The sequence below is a fragment of the Perca flavescens genome, chromosome 1 (assembly GCF_004354835.1).
Source record: "Perca flavescens isolate YP-PL-M2 chromosome 1, PFLA_1.0, whole genome shotgun sequence".
Lineage (NCBI taxonomy): Eukaryota > Metazoa > Chordata > Actinopteri > Perciformes > Percidae > Perca > Perca flavescens.
In genome coordinates, this window is record NC_041331.1 from 11,726,399 (window position 1) to 11,741,106 (window position 14,708).

At 39.0% G+C, this 14,708-nt stretch overlaps 1 protein-coding gene across 2 annotated transcripts; it reads right to left on the reverse strand.

Annotated features, from left to right (window-relative positions):
• Positions 1–1,617: 1,617 nt before the first annotated feature.
• LOC114559663 (B2 bradykinin receptor-like) lies at positions 1,618–12,379 on the reverse strand. 2 transcript variants are annotated; one of them, XM_028584454.1, is made up of 3 exons: positions 12,250–12,379; positions 5,168–5,280; positions 1,618–3,193 (listed from the first exon to the last, which is right to left on the reverse strand). In XM_028584454.1, the coding sequence occupies exon 3, from the start codon at positions 3,089–3,091 to the stop codon at positions 2,258–2,260; it is 834 nt and encodes a 277-aa protein (XP_028440255.1). In that variant the 5' UTR covers positions 3,092–3,193; positions 5,168–5,280; positions 12,250–12,379; the 3' UTR covers positions 1,618–2,257. The 2 variants fall into 2 exon arrangements, with proteins under 2 accessions (XP_028440255.1, XP_028440264.1); XM_028584463.1 differs by lacking the exons at positions 5,168–5,280; positions 12,250–12,379 and adding an exon at positions 3,828–3,899.
• Positions 12,380–14,708: the final 2,329 nt, after the last annotated feature.

Sequence of the window (14,708 nt, forward strand, 5' to 3'; positions counted from 1 at the left end):
TCTAGTTTTTTTTGGTCTCTTTTGAATGCAGAGCTTTTACTTATAATGAAGTGTTTTTTACATTGTGGTATTGGTAATGGAGAATTATATTAGTTCACTTTTGTTTCATTAAGTTGGAATTTGGCAAAGCATTGTGCTCCTGATGAAAGGCAGGCTCAGACAGTCTGCTAAGCAGCACCGGAATAGGAATAGGGATCTGGTTACTAGCTGTGACAGTGGTGCTGGGATTGTTTTTACCTTGAGAGTCTGCGTGCATGCGTGTGTGTGTGTGTGTGTGTGTGTGTGTGTGTGTGTGTGTGTGTGTGTGTGTGTGTGTGTGTCATCATTGGTCTTGGAGGCATCTACTGTAGCAGGAACTACCAAAGAGGTGGTATTGAGTACTTTGCCAGATGTTTATATATATATCTTATGCTATATTTCTGTGGCTATATTTTGTCACTGCAAAGTGCCATATCTGTGGAATATTTAGGAAACTTTACACATGTGTAGTTGAGCTCAAAATGAAGACAGAGTTTGAAACTGGGTGTGGTCCGAACAATGGTCACTGGAAGTAGGGGGGCAGGAAGTAGGAAAGGGGCCATTGTTCCCCCTACTTTACTCCCGTGGCCTGATTTGTCTTTGAGGCTGGTGTGATCCCATCGCAAGATGGTCTCTATTTTACATTGCAACAAGAAATAGTTGACACCAAGAAGCCTGTCCACTGAGATGACAGTGAAGGCTGGCTGTTAGTTTTAAGTAAATTTTTAGACTAAAATCTAGGGATCACAGCTCACCAAATAAAGGCTTGCCGGATGTGCTGGTGTTCCAATGTTAAAATAAATCAATAGGAAAAACATCCGCCCACTCTGATCCGTGCAACGAATGCCAAAAAAAATCTTTCGTATAAATGAATAATTCACACATTAGGCAGTGTGGATGCTTTTCCTAATTTTCTATAAAGTATTTGAATGTTGGTAACATTGTAATCCAGATTTACATTGTATTTCAACAGTAACTGTTTCATTCTCTTGTGGTTTCTAACAACACAATATACAATAAAAAAATAAAAATACTCACCCACTCCGATCTGTGCAACATACCCAATCTTTAGTACTCCCCAGACTTTAATATTTCCACAGTTTGGGCTACTCTTCCTGTTGCCAATACAACATTGTTATTACTAAGTTAATTGCTAAGTTCTGGGAACATAGCACCAGTTATCAGATTTTAAACAAATCACATGACTGCTTGTGTTTCTTACCCAGTCTGACTCATTGTTATGTCACTGCTTTCACCGTTGCTCATTTTGGTAGTGTTCGCTTGTTTACAACCTGCCTGATTTACCGCTGTTGTAGCGATGACATTCTGTTCCAAGATCTCAGCAATTAACTTGGAAACAACAATCATAACAGAGGAAAAGAAATCTATGGAAATAATAACCGATATGCAATATACAGATATTATACTTTAATATTTGTGTCACGTTCAAAAGGAAACCAACCAGCCTTTTGCAGGATGGAATTTGTAGTGAGTTTATAGAATTCTATACTTAACTACAAAAACTTTATTCATTGTGAAAAGAATTGTCAAAACTTTGCAGTGCTGACAAAAAGAAATCATTCTTGGAGCATGTCTTCATACAGTCACATAGGTGTAAGTTTATTCGTAAGTAAGCAAAAGATTATGTTTTTGCATTTATGCCATTCCAGGTATTGCATTAAATGAATGTTGCAAATAGTTCATTTACACAAGATGTTTCTTTTTTCTTTTTTCGTTTTATTGTATGAAGTCTGAAAGCATTTCTAACGAAACAACAGTTAGGGCATAAGTGTTAGAATGGCATATACGGTAAATTGAGTCCCATATCTTCTAACGAAAGAGTCACATCTTCTCCCATGCATAAAAAATGGTCACGCTTTCCTCTGGTCTGTTGATATGACCATTGAGGAGTGTTGATGTCAGGCCGTATGTGATCATCTGTGATGACGTCTCGCCCTCCTTCTCCCTAACTTTCCTCCTGGAGTGCTGCCTGTCCAGAGAAGACATGGGTTCAGGATACTATTAAGAAAGGCCGAATTATGTTCCGCAGAAGACTTCCCTCTTTTATTATTTTAGGGTTACAGTATGTCCCAATCAAAGAGGGAGTTCAAACCTCACAATATGGAGCAGGGTCTTATTTAATGTGAATTCAGATTACATAAATCAAATAGTTCTCTTATCTTTCTTTTGTGAAAATGGTTAACAATTTCAATTTTTTGTCGATCAGACTGAGTTTTCTTCAGTTTTTCCTGAAGTTCTTATCTACAATGACGTAGAGGATGGGGTTAAAAACACTGTTGAAGAAAACTAAGTACATGAAGATTGGGCGGCAGATCTCTAGGTTGGCGATGATGCTACATCCTCTCAGGACATTAGCTTGGCGGAGTGTTTCCAGTATCGTTACCACGTGGTGCGGCACCCAGCAAATCACAAACGCCAAAAGGACCACCAGCACCAGAGTGGTGGGCTTCTGCTCCGTTTTCTGACTGTTTGACCTCTCACTTAACCGGTTAGTCAGAGAGTGAATAATAATGAAAGTGCAGTAGGAAATGATGCAAATGGGTATGATAAAACCGAATGTGTTCTGCATCCCATTAAACAGGAGCTGTTCCTTGATATCTCTGTAATTAAGAATGCATAAACTTTTATTAAATTGAGAGTTGTATAACACTATCCTGTACACGACTGTGGGGACGCTCAGGAGCAAGCCGAAACCCCACAAAAGCACACAGGCCAGTTTGGCAAATTTTCTCCTCCTTATTCCTTTATGGGACAGTGGGTGCACCAGTGCAATATAGCGATCTATGCTAATCAGAACGAGGAAGTAGATGCTGCAGTAGGCGTTCTTGTTGATAGAAAGGGGGAACAGTGAGCACAGGTGATGAGAAAAGGGCCAGTCGTATCTGTTGATTGCATATGCAGCCCACAAAGGCAAGCACGTCATTAAGAAAAGGTCAGCAGCAGCCAGGTTGCTCAAGTAGATCTCAGCCACGGTGCAGGCCTTCTTATGAAGGCAGAAAACCATCAGGACACACACATTCATCCCGATTCCCAGCACACTGATCAGCAGCATACACGCGGGAGCACAGTCGACTGCCAATCTTTGAATTTTGCTAGAGGACAATTGTTGTTTTGGTCTTCAAATGTAGTCGCAGTGCTGAAATTAGCAGAGTCACTGTGGATAGAAAGGGAAGGCAAACCAGACAAGATTAAAACAAAGACGATTTGAAAGTAACTTTAAAGTCTTCTTTATTCTTTATCATGAATACCAAGTTAATACTGTGAAATATTCAAATCAATTTTATTTATAGTGTCAAATCCCAATAGAAGTTATCTCAGGACACTCAGATAAATTAGGTCTAGACCACACTACCAGAAACCTGACAAAACCCCCCAAGAGCATTCATTTGGTGCGACAGCGTCGAGTCAGTTTTACAATGATCTCATCACATCTCGTTGGTAGCTTTTCAAATAAAACGGGTCGGGTTAAATGAGTTCTTATGAAACTCTGCAGGTAAATCTGTTTGTGATCTTGCCAGAGACTTCCAGAGCATGACCTTGTACGGGTGTAATATTTTAGACAAAAACTAAAAGTGAAGAAAACACAAGGGTTCAAAGTTGGCCAATCCTCAACGGAGAGAGAGAGAGAGAGAGAGAGAGAGAGAGAGAGAGAGAGAGAGAGAGAGAGAGAGAGAGAGAGAGGGGTGGTGGTGGAGCAAACTACAGAGTAAATTAAGAGGGGGAGCGCCACAAAGCAGTGACTCAGAGGAATAATAATTGTTCTAAAGCACAAATATCCATACACACACCTTCGCAGGAAGGTGCTGTATTATGAGTGAATGCAGAGCTTCATCATGTCTGCTTCTTTGTGTCTGCATGAGGGTTAAATCGGCAGTTGGAATCGAGAAGGGCTGCTGCTGCACAACTGCACGCTGTTGCTGGCTGGGAGTTAACAGTACACGCCCACTGGGGCCCAAAGGCTCTTTGTTGACACGCACAAATGTCCCCCAATCACCGAAAGAAAAAGAAAAGCAAAAACACATGCTGAGGGCAGGGTCAGGGGAGGGTCTCTGCAGATACAGACACCACAACACAATTCTAGTGAGAGGGATTACTTTTGTATTAGCTTATACATTTTTTTTTTCTTGATGTGGGTCTGGCTTGTCAGGCTATGAGACTTCTGTAAGCCATATGCAATTTAGAATATTCTTTTTGAAAGTATTCACATATGAAATAGGGTACAGCATTCATTATGACACATTTAATTTAATATAATACATGTATAACTATATTTATGTTTTAGCAAAACACAAGTTTGTTTTATTTTTTTAAATGAAAGCAGTTCATTCACACGGCAGCCTTTTTCTTGCACTTTCTTGCATGTTACAGTTGTACCCAGACATTAAAATTAGCAATACAACAGTTTAGAAATATATTACAAGTCATGTATTTTTTTTTCCTTATGTTAAATTAAAAATATTAAAGGTATGCAGAATGGGCCATTTCAGAATAATTTGTTTATTGGATTCTAATTATTGATAAATGCACATCATTTATTTGTAGATTATGTTTTGTATTATTAATTGGAATATGCAAAGTAAGTGGAGTAGAAGTATAAATAGACCTCAAAATTATACTGAAGTACGTAAATGTAATCGCCTAAAGATATTCTCCACCGCTGATTATTATTTAGCACGTATTTAATGCTTTCAATCGAAATGCATTAAGAACCTTTGTTGAACTCTTCTTACAATATTTCTGCATCAGCATAGTACAAACAGTACAGCAGTTTAACGGATCTTACTGACTAAACATTGCAGCAAAATCTCATCATCATCCTGCACTAAACGTGTTGAGACAAATATAGTTAAAGCAATGTTGTTGACATGTACGTGAACAACATCTAGATTGCATTGCTTCTGGTTTCTAGGATTAACCCTTTTCTCTTTGAGATCACTTTTTTGTAAAGGTTCGTACATTTTTTATAAATTATCTGTATACTGCCATTCACAGACAGTGTTATAAAAGCACAAAATAATACTGACAGTAAACATTGTTAAGCTGTTAATGACCCTTGTTAATATTCTAACTACAGTGAATAATGGCAAAACATAAAGTAATATACAATCAAAATAAAGCTTATGCGTACCTTGTAGGCAAAAGATCCATTCTTCCTCAGGAACTCCAGATGTAAAATGTCCAGATACGCTGCAGTGCTCCAGTAGCCTACCTTCTTCTACTGTTATCTCTCTGTCTCTGACTCTATTAAGGAAAAGAGAGAGGAAATTACGATGTGGCCCTGTATTTGCAATCTGTCTGTTTACAACTCAGAAGGGCAGGCTGTTCTGATGAACTATTCGTACACTGTAAATCACATAGCCTACATTCCACAAATATTTGCAAACCAGCTGTGGGAAGAGGTTGTGTGTCTATGTCACAAAGTAGGCATTTTAGGTCCTAGGCTTGATATCACACACACACACACACACACACACACACACACACACACACACACACACACACACACACACACACACACACACACACACACACACACACACACACACACACACACACACACACACACACACACACACAGAAATGTTGGTTTTTAGTTTGTCTAAACTTACCTCACACATAATTTGTCTTCTGCTGGTTGTACTACATCACGTACTTTTAAAAAATAGGCAAATGCATAATTTTGGGGAATATATTTTGCCAAAAAACATTTAATATATGTGTAGATTCAGTGTGGAACTTGCACAAGATGGTTTCACACGCAGTTTCTTGGAATGACAGCAGCACAAATACCAAACTAAAATACCTCTTGGGATTGTGTGTTGTGTAACAGCAGCTAACAAGGCTGTAGGTGAATTTGGGGTTTAGTTCTGGAAAACTAAAGGATCCAAAATTTCAACTACTGCCACGCCAAAAACTGCATATATATATAACATTAACCCCACCCAGAAAAGTAAACAACAGCTAGAAAAGTTATATTTAATTTGTGTTTTTCCGTTATTCACATTATTAATACAGATCTTTAATTATTTTATATGTGAAAATGAACATTGGATGTGTTCATTATGAATGAATGTGTGATATTGATTATTAAGTTTGTTCTGCCACCTTGTTTGCATAACATTTTACTTAAGATTTTTAGTTGCTAAATGTTCAGTCTCAAATCATGTTTTAAGGCAACAACATATATTCAATTCAATATATATATATATATATATATATATATATATATATATTACTTAAAATATTTGTTGTAGTACAACCACCTTCTCTGGAGTATTTTGTGAGACATTTGTCTGTAATTATAACATATTTCTTGTGATAAATATACCCAAAAATGTTTATTTTTTTAAAAGTAGCCTTATTGTTATAGTTCAACCATTAGGTGAGCAGTTATAGTGGGGTAAGTATGGAAACACTTCCCTTTGTAATTATTAACGTATTAAATGTTTTTAGCAATAAATATTCCCTAAAATTATGCATATGATTATTTTTGAAAACTGTGTGTTGTAGTACAACCAGCAGGGGGCTTCTATGTGTGGAGTAGTTTTGGAGACATGACTCTCTGTAATTATTACATATATTACATTTTTTTAGCAAAACTAACAAATTATGATTATGCTTATTTTTGAAAAGTAAGTGCTGTAGTACAACTAGCAGGAGACAAGTTATAATTGAGGTAAGTTTGGAGACACTACCTTATTTAATCATTAAATTAATAAATATTTTTGTTCTATCTCTTTACATATAGGGGGACAAGGGAAAAGCAAATAGGCCAACACAAACAACGACTAAAAGGAATAAAACGTCTGTGCTAAATGGAAAGGGGACGTAATTAAATATCAGCTACTGGCATACAACCACATTGCGTAATGTAAAGTTATTTCATAAATGAAATATAGATATTACATACCTGAGGGCTGATTCTGTTACATTTTTGAATCATTTACAATCCTGTAATTGTCTCCATCTGCCTGACAAAGATTGTCTTTTTTTTTGCCCATTGTCTCTCACTTTCCCTTTTAACTTTTAGTTCTTTATTTATTTCCAGGTTTTCTGTGATGTTCCTGCCCCAGTATCAGCCATAACTACAGCATATAACTAAAGATAATTAAAACACAATTAGGCCTATATAAACAAATCTCCTGCTACCTTTTACCTGGCTGGATACACTAGCATAGGCTTTTCCAGTGTTACAAAGAAGCATGTGACCCTTAAGAATGTGTTACTGTAGTGCCATCTATATGGGTCATAAGTATTTGCAACTTGTAAAACACAATGCACAAATGAATGCAGAGAGATTTGTATCCACAAACACAATTCACAAATGAATGCAGAGAAATTTGTATCCGCAAATACGTATCTATGGCTGTGCATCTAATTTGTAACTCGTTTTTCATCATTTGTAAATTAACTATTTTTCAAAACAAATAGGCCTACTGTATATTTGTAAATCTCCTTCTATTTGTGTGGTTACTTTTGAGACGTGGTGGTCACAAACAACTTGTGTCTCAACTGACGATCCCAGCGCTCTCCAGTAGATGTCGGTAATGCAACACTTATGGATGCCAACCTCTGTTAAACTAGGCTGCATGATTACTATGAAGAAGCCTTGTCACATGTTTCAGAGAGGTTGGCAGAATCTACTTTCCTCCGCGTAAGTTGATATTTATGTTTTTCTTTTAGCATCATTGTAGCAGTGCATTGTAGCACTCCTTGAGCTCTAGAACTCAGCTGAATTTGATGCTGAATAATGTAGCGGTTGAGCAAGTAGAGGAAACAAAGCTCCTTGGTGTTATCGTAGATTGTAAACTGCTGTGGACAAGGCATATAGATTCTCTTGTTGCAACGATGGGGAAGAATATATCTGTTATAAAAAGATGCTCTGCTTTTTTAACACCACTCCTGACCTAACAAGTCCTGCAGACTTTAGTTTTATCACATCTAGATTATTGCCCAATGATATGGTCAAGTGCTGCAAAAAAAGATCTAAGAAAACTACAGCTGTTTCAGAACAGAGCAGCTCGTCTTGCCCTTCAATGTCCACTTAGGTCTAATGTAAACAACATGCATGTCAATCTCTGGGTGGTTGAAAGTTGCGGAGAGACTTTCAGCATCACTCCTGGCTTTTGTTAGACACATTAATGACTAATTGTTTGTATAGTCAACTTACATTTAGCTCTAACACACATAAATACTCCACCAGACATGCCACTAGAGGTCTTTTTAAAGTTCCTAGAGCCCGAACACAATCAATGCAACGTACAGTATTGTATCGAGGGATGGTTGCTTGGAACTCACTTCCAGCAGAGATCGCCAAAGTGCATAATAAATCAAGCTTTAAAAAACAAGTAAAGGAACATCTAAGGTAATCGTATTTTGTACTTTGTCTATGCAAAGGAATGTTGATATGTAAACAAAGATGTTGTAAAAATTAACTTTGTCTATATTCTGTGCTTATGTATTCATTGTGATATTTATTAGAGTACATGAATAGGACTATGTATATTTATATTTGCAAAGAAAATAATACTAGCTATACTGCTCTTATTTTTATATTATATGACTGTTTTGTCTGAAAATGTCTTATCTGTGATAATGTTTTATGTTTTGTATGGACCCCAGGAAGAGTAGCTGATGTTCTGCATCAGCTAATGTGGGATCCTAATAAAATCAAAATCAAATCATTTGCAATTTGCTTTTGTGTTGTTATGACAGCAGTGATGTTCACGTTCTTGTACAGCTTGAACAGCGATGCTAACTTAGCTTGAACAGCGATGCTAACTTAACTCGTTAAAGTCAGACCTGTAACATGGGCTTTGCCTGGTCTTTGTATGGAATTGGCAGTCTGAAATGTTATTAAGCGCTGTTTAAACCTGTCAATATTACTGTCTGGTAGTAGGGCCAGTTGTAAAGCCAGTGAATATATTTGGGCTCATGTGAAACTGGATGATCTAAGGAATCCATTGATGATGTTGCAAGATAAACATAACATATAAATAATTTAAATTTAACATTTGCTCGACTCAATTGTAACCATGTTTATTACTACAGTAATTGCCACACACGGGGTTAAATGCACACTTCTCCTTTATTCAAGACTAAATGTACATGTATTTTTACAACGTGATAATCTAACACTGAATCTGCCATGTTTTACAAATCTGACTGACCACTGATGAGGTGTACTTGGACCCACCAGACTCTCCTCACAGTATGAGAAACCATCAAGAGGAAGTTATTGATGTGTCATACTTCTCAACTGCTTTTCACTTGAAGTTTTCAGTTGTCCTTTATTGCCATATTTATGCTGTGAAATGTTCAGTAGCGCCGAGATCGAAAAGTGGCTGATGGTCAGCCACTTTTTTATTTATTTATTTGAAATAAAAAGGGGACAATACATATTAATGAACATTTTCACAAATGTAAATATGCCAGATTATAGCTTTAGGCTAATTTCAATCTGCAGACCCTCTGGCAGGTTGGTGTTACACACAAATTAATAAATACATACAGAGGCACTATATGCAGACTATATACAAAGTGACAAGGACAAAAACAGTGATCACATCATGTTAGAACAAACAATAACAACAAAAGTGGACAACAAGGGACATATAGAAAACAGGAAAGCATCGACTATAGTGAACAAACCACAAACTGTCCTGATATTACACTGATCCATATTACACCATTCTATGTTGCACTGACCCACATTACACTGACCCCTATAGCACAACCCATGTTATACTGACACTTATTGCACAACCCATATTGCACTAATAATTGTGTTCCTTTTCATAATACACTAACTCTGTTTTAAGTCTGATATATAATGATTAACTAAACATGATCACATGTTTGTATGTCCCTCAACCACACTTTTAAATGACTCCTAAAAATAGAAAGACTTGTGCTTTCCCTCACTGACAGTAGAATGCTATTCCAGAAACTCACACCCTGATATGACAGGACGTTCTGTGAAAAAAGAAAATGACAATTCACTGCTTGAAGTGTCTGTGGGGGGAGATGAGATGTGCTGTAGTTGTGGGGGGAGTGGGCAGACCACAGGGGGCTGAGGGGGAAGGTGTGGGAGCAAGAGAGGTGGGTGGGGAGGAGGCAGAGAGGGAGTGTGGGGGGATTGGTGGAGTGGTAGAAGAGGCAGGGGATGGCTGTGAGCTAAACCTGTTATAGCCGGTGCACACCAACCAGACGGCCAACCCTCGGCAGAAAAGCCAGTCAAAATGATCAGTCGGGTCCCCGAGGTCCAAATAACTGCCTCGTAACACACTGAGGCACCGACACCGACATGAGAAATGTAATATGTCTCCACAGCAGCAGGACTCTGTATTGTTGCCCAAGAAATGAAAACCGGCAGCTGATTGGACGAACGCGTCACATGGGTTTGTTTTCTCCGGAAATTCAAAGCCAGGCTGTCAGGGCGGCTTTTTCAGAATACGATCTCATATTGTACTAAAATTGTTCACTGAAACATGTTTCTGAAAACATTTTAAGTGAGAAATAGGCAATGCAGTTGCTGAATCTGTCTTCATTTCAGCTCAACAAAGGTCAGTTTAATTTGATTTTCGTCAGATTTTGAGAGACGCTCATTCTGCTCGCCATTTCCGGGTGAGTCCCGACTGCCCTGCCTCCGACTGAACATGTCAGGTCCCCACAGCCAGTAGTTCAATGTCTGGGCTACAGAAACGTTCCTTCACATTCGCATGTCTGGGATTGCACCACTTTTCACTCACATATAGTGCAACCCCCCCTCCTTTCTTCTTACCAGTTTCTATAACGTCCGGAGTGCCGCCAGTTCGTCTGTCTTATTTCCCAGAGACCGTACATTCCCCATAATGATCGCTGATTTCCTTTTTTTGCTTTGCGTTTTAATCCACCTCTGCAACCCCGGCGTCTCCTCTGTAGTTCCTTCGGTATTTCAGGCTTGTCCCCCGGCAGAAGAACAGGTCGACACAGCGCGATCAGCTGATCGCGTGTGTAAACAATCGTCCTGCTGCCTTGAGCGTAACACAAAGTTACAAAAGACGTCCAAAGTAAGAACAGAACCAAGAGAAAAATTCCAAAGTTGGCAGAAGCCATCTCTACACAGATGTTCTTAGTGACTATAAAAAAACTAACACATAATACACACACACATCAGGAGCTGCTGCAACAGGCTACCGCACGACACAGCACCATCTTGCTTTCTTGCTATTTTTTCCATGTTATGGACAAGCTTGACATGGTTGGTATCAATGGACTCCTTAGATCGTCTAGTTTCATGTGATACCAATATATTCACTAGCTCTTGTGGCCGTTAACTGTGTATGAGATCCCTATCACCAAGGTTGAAAAGTTGGAACGGCTGATAAGCACACAGCTGAAGCAGTGGCTTGGAGTTCCACGTTGTTTAAGCTCCGTCGGACTTTATGGACATGGCAAGTTGGAATTACCAATTACAGGACTCGTGGAAGAGTTCAAATGCACCAAAGCAAGGCTCATCATGACCCTAACTGAATCTGAGGATGCACTCATTCGTACAGTGGCCCCCCCCGGGTGGTAGTGTTAGATAGTGATAGAATGAACTACACGGACACAATGTTGCTTCACTCAAGTCCAATGTTGTAATGTATTTTTTTAGTAACATCACAGTAGCAGATTTACAAGATGTAACAAACCATGTATTTTCTCTGTTCACAAAACACAATAATGTCCCTTTAAGTAACTCAGTTTTGAGTAAGTAACAGTGAAACTATTTTCAATAACAAAACAAAATATATCTTAGCTGCACCTAACAAAATACTTCTGCTATGCATTTATTATTAACCCAGAATAATTGATAATCTTACTTCAGTTGCACTAGCAGTATCATTTACAATCTTACTTCAGTTGCACTAAAACAAAATATTCGCTTCTGCACATTTAACACCGTATAATCAACACTATTATTATTAAACTGCAGCAATAGCATTCTGATACAAACAATATAGAAACTAGTGGACACAGGCAACGGCGATGTTACATTAATGTTAGTAGCACGCTTCACCTAACTTCATGTGACGCAGTTCGCATGCAGGCCACAGTAGAGCAGCACGTTTACATTCAATCTTCTAAATTCACATGCTTGAGTTATCACAGTAACTAATATTTTACTCCCTTACAGAATTAAAACACATATTCATTGATCAAACATCCCACAACCTTCATTCTCACCTGTAAAAGGGGAAAATAGAATGAACTACATGGACACGATGTTGCTTCACTCAAGTCCAATGTTGTAATGGACGAGCGGAAGCCACACATTCCCCTACAGTTCGGACAAGGCATTAGTAATCGAACACAGATTAACAACTCAGCTAGTGCTTAAACCCGGAAACAAATAGAAACTTAAGGAAACAAAGAAATACTGCAAAATGTCATTTCAAATGCATTTTTTCCCATAATCTCATAGGTATCTTAGACAGCATTTTAAACACATATTACCTTTTTGTCCTATTTATCTGTTAAGCCTCTTTTATCTGAAAAGGTCAGAGCAATGGATTACTGATCTACAGATCATAGTGCATTTTAACTCAAAGAAATGAATGACCATCTTTTTAACCAAGCAGTGCAATGAATTACAGCATTTTAACTTAGCAGTTTTAGCTTATACTTTAATGCACATTTTTAAGTATCTTTTAACCTATGGATGTATTTCCATTCAATGTGTTCAAAATATCACTGTTACAGTAGCAGGAAGGAAGTGGACTCCATCAGAAGCTGTTCAGAGTGCAAAGTCTGCGCTTCACTTCAGAGATGTGATTGGACAAGTACAGCATGGGAGGGCAGGGTTCAGACTCATCCCAAAAACTCTTCTGTGGCACAAAGCAACATCAGTGCAGAAGAGATGGCTAGTGGTAGAAGAAGTCAGGAGACAGGAAGAGGGAGAGCGACATGCCAAGGCCGTCTCAATGGCCAAGCAGGGGAGATGGACCAACTGGGAGGGCATGGAGAAGAAAAAGCTCAGCTGGCGTGACATCTGGCAGATGGAGGGAGCGCGGCTGAGTTTTGTCATCAGAGCCACATACGACCTGCTACCCTCCCCCCAAAATCTGAAAGTGTGGTATGGAGAAGATCCCGCCTGTCCCCTGTGTCAAGTACCTGCATCCCTAAGGCACATTCTATCAGGGTGCACTACAAGTCTCACTGAAGGGCACTATACTTGGCGGCATAACCAAGTACTCAGAGAGCTGGCATCAATATTGGAACAGAAGCGAACCACCACAAACAACCTTCCACAAACATCAGCAGGACAGTTCAACTTCACAAATTTCGTACCAGCCGGCCAACATCAAGAGCATCACACAACACCTTGATAAGAAACTTGTGTTTCCCCCAGAAATAGTACAACACTCCGGCCAGATATAGTCCTGTGGTCTCCAACAACAAAGCTGGCATATGTTGTGGAATTAACAGTACCATGGGAAGATGGAGTTGAAGAGGCTTATGAGAGGAAAAAGGACAAATACTCAGATCTGGCGGCTGAAGCATCCCAGGGCGGTTGGAAGACTATCATCTTCCCAGTAGAGGTGGGATGCAGAGGATTTGTTGCCACATCTACCACTAGTTTGTTGAGAAAAATAGGGGTGAAGGGTCGCTCCCTCCAACAGGCCATCAAGTCCATGTCAAGTGCTGCTGAGAAAAGCAGTAACTGGCTCTGGATCAAGCGTAAGGACCCCAACTGGGCAGCAAGGTAGAGACAGATGGTATGTGGTCAGGCTTAGGCCTGACTCAGGGAGAAGTACGCCCCTGCCATGCAGAGTCCATCAGGGATATAGAGGGTATGGCATAGAGGGGGGTGTGTACCTAGGACCGAAGGTACACTGTTGAGCCCTCTGGAGACGTTGTGGGCTTCAATCAACGAAACGGCGATGAAGCAGGGTGCCCAGCTGATGACCCTAATGACATACCTTACCTTCCTTTTCACCACTTCATACCGACTGCTAGTGTCAAGAGTTTCCTACTAAAGGGATTGAAACATCTAGTTCTATTAGCTTTACTAATTACTAGCTCGCCCACGGGTTTAAGCAGTTTCAGTAAATTGTGTTTGTGGATACAAATCGCTCTGCAGTCATTTGTGAATTGTGTTTCACAAGTCACTTATTAGAGGCACAGATACAACACAGATTTACGGATAAGAACAACTCTGCATTCATTTGTGAATTGTGTTTCACAAGTCACTTATTAGAGGCACAGATACAACACAGATTTACGGATAAGAATCACTCTGCATTAATTTGTGCATTGGGTTTTACAAGTTGCAAATACTTATGAGACTGTTTTAGCACCATACATCTACCTACTACCTACCTACTATATAAAATAAGCGTTCTTTTCACTGTTAATCTCGTTTACTGTTACAGGTCATTTATGATCAACATATGAAAAATGTAAGAGTTTCAGAAACATTTAAAAGTTACATTACACAAAGGAAAATATACTTAAAGTATAAAGTAAAAGTACTCAATGCAGAAAAATCTTCAGATTTTAGAAACTGGAAACTAACTCAGTGTTTAAGCAGCTAATCATTTAATATTGCTATGTAGTTTAATCTTTAATTAAACATTGTGTTGCAGATTTTCATTCTTCCTGAATGCTGCAATGACCCTGTGGTCATGTAGCAGCTGATTTCC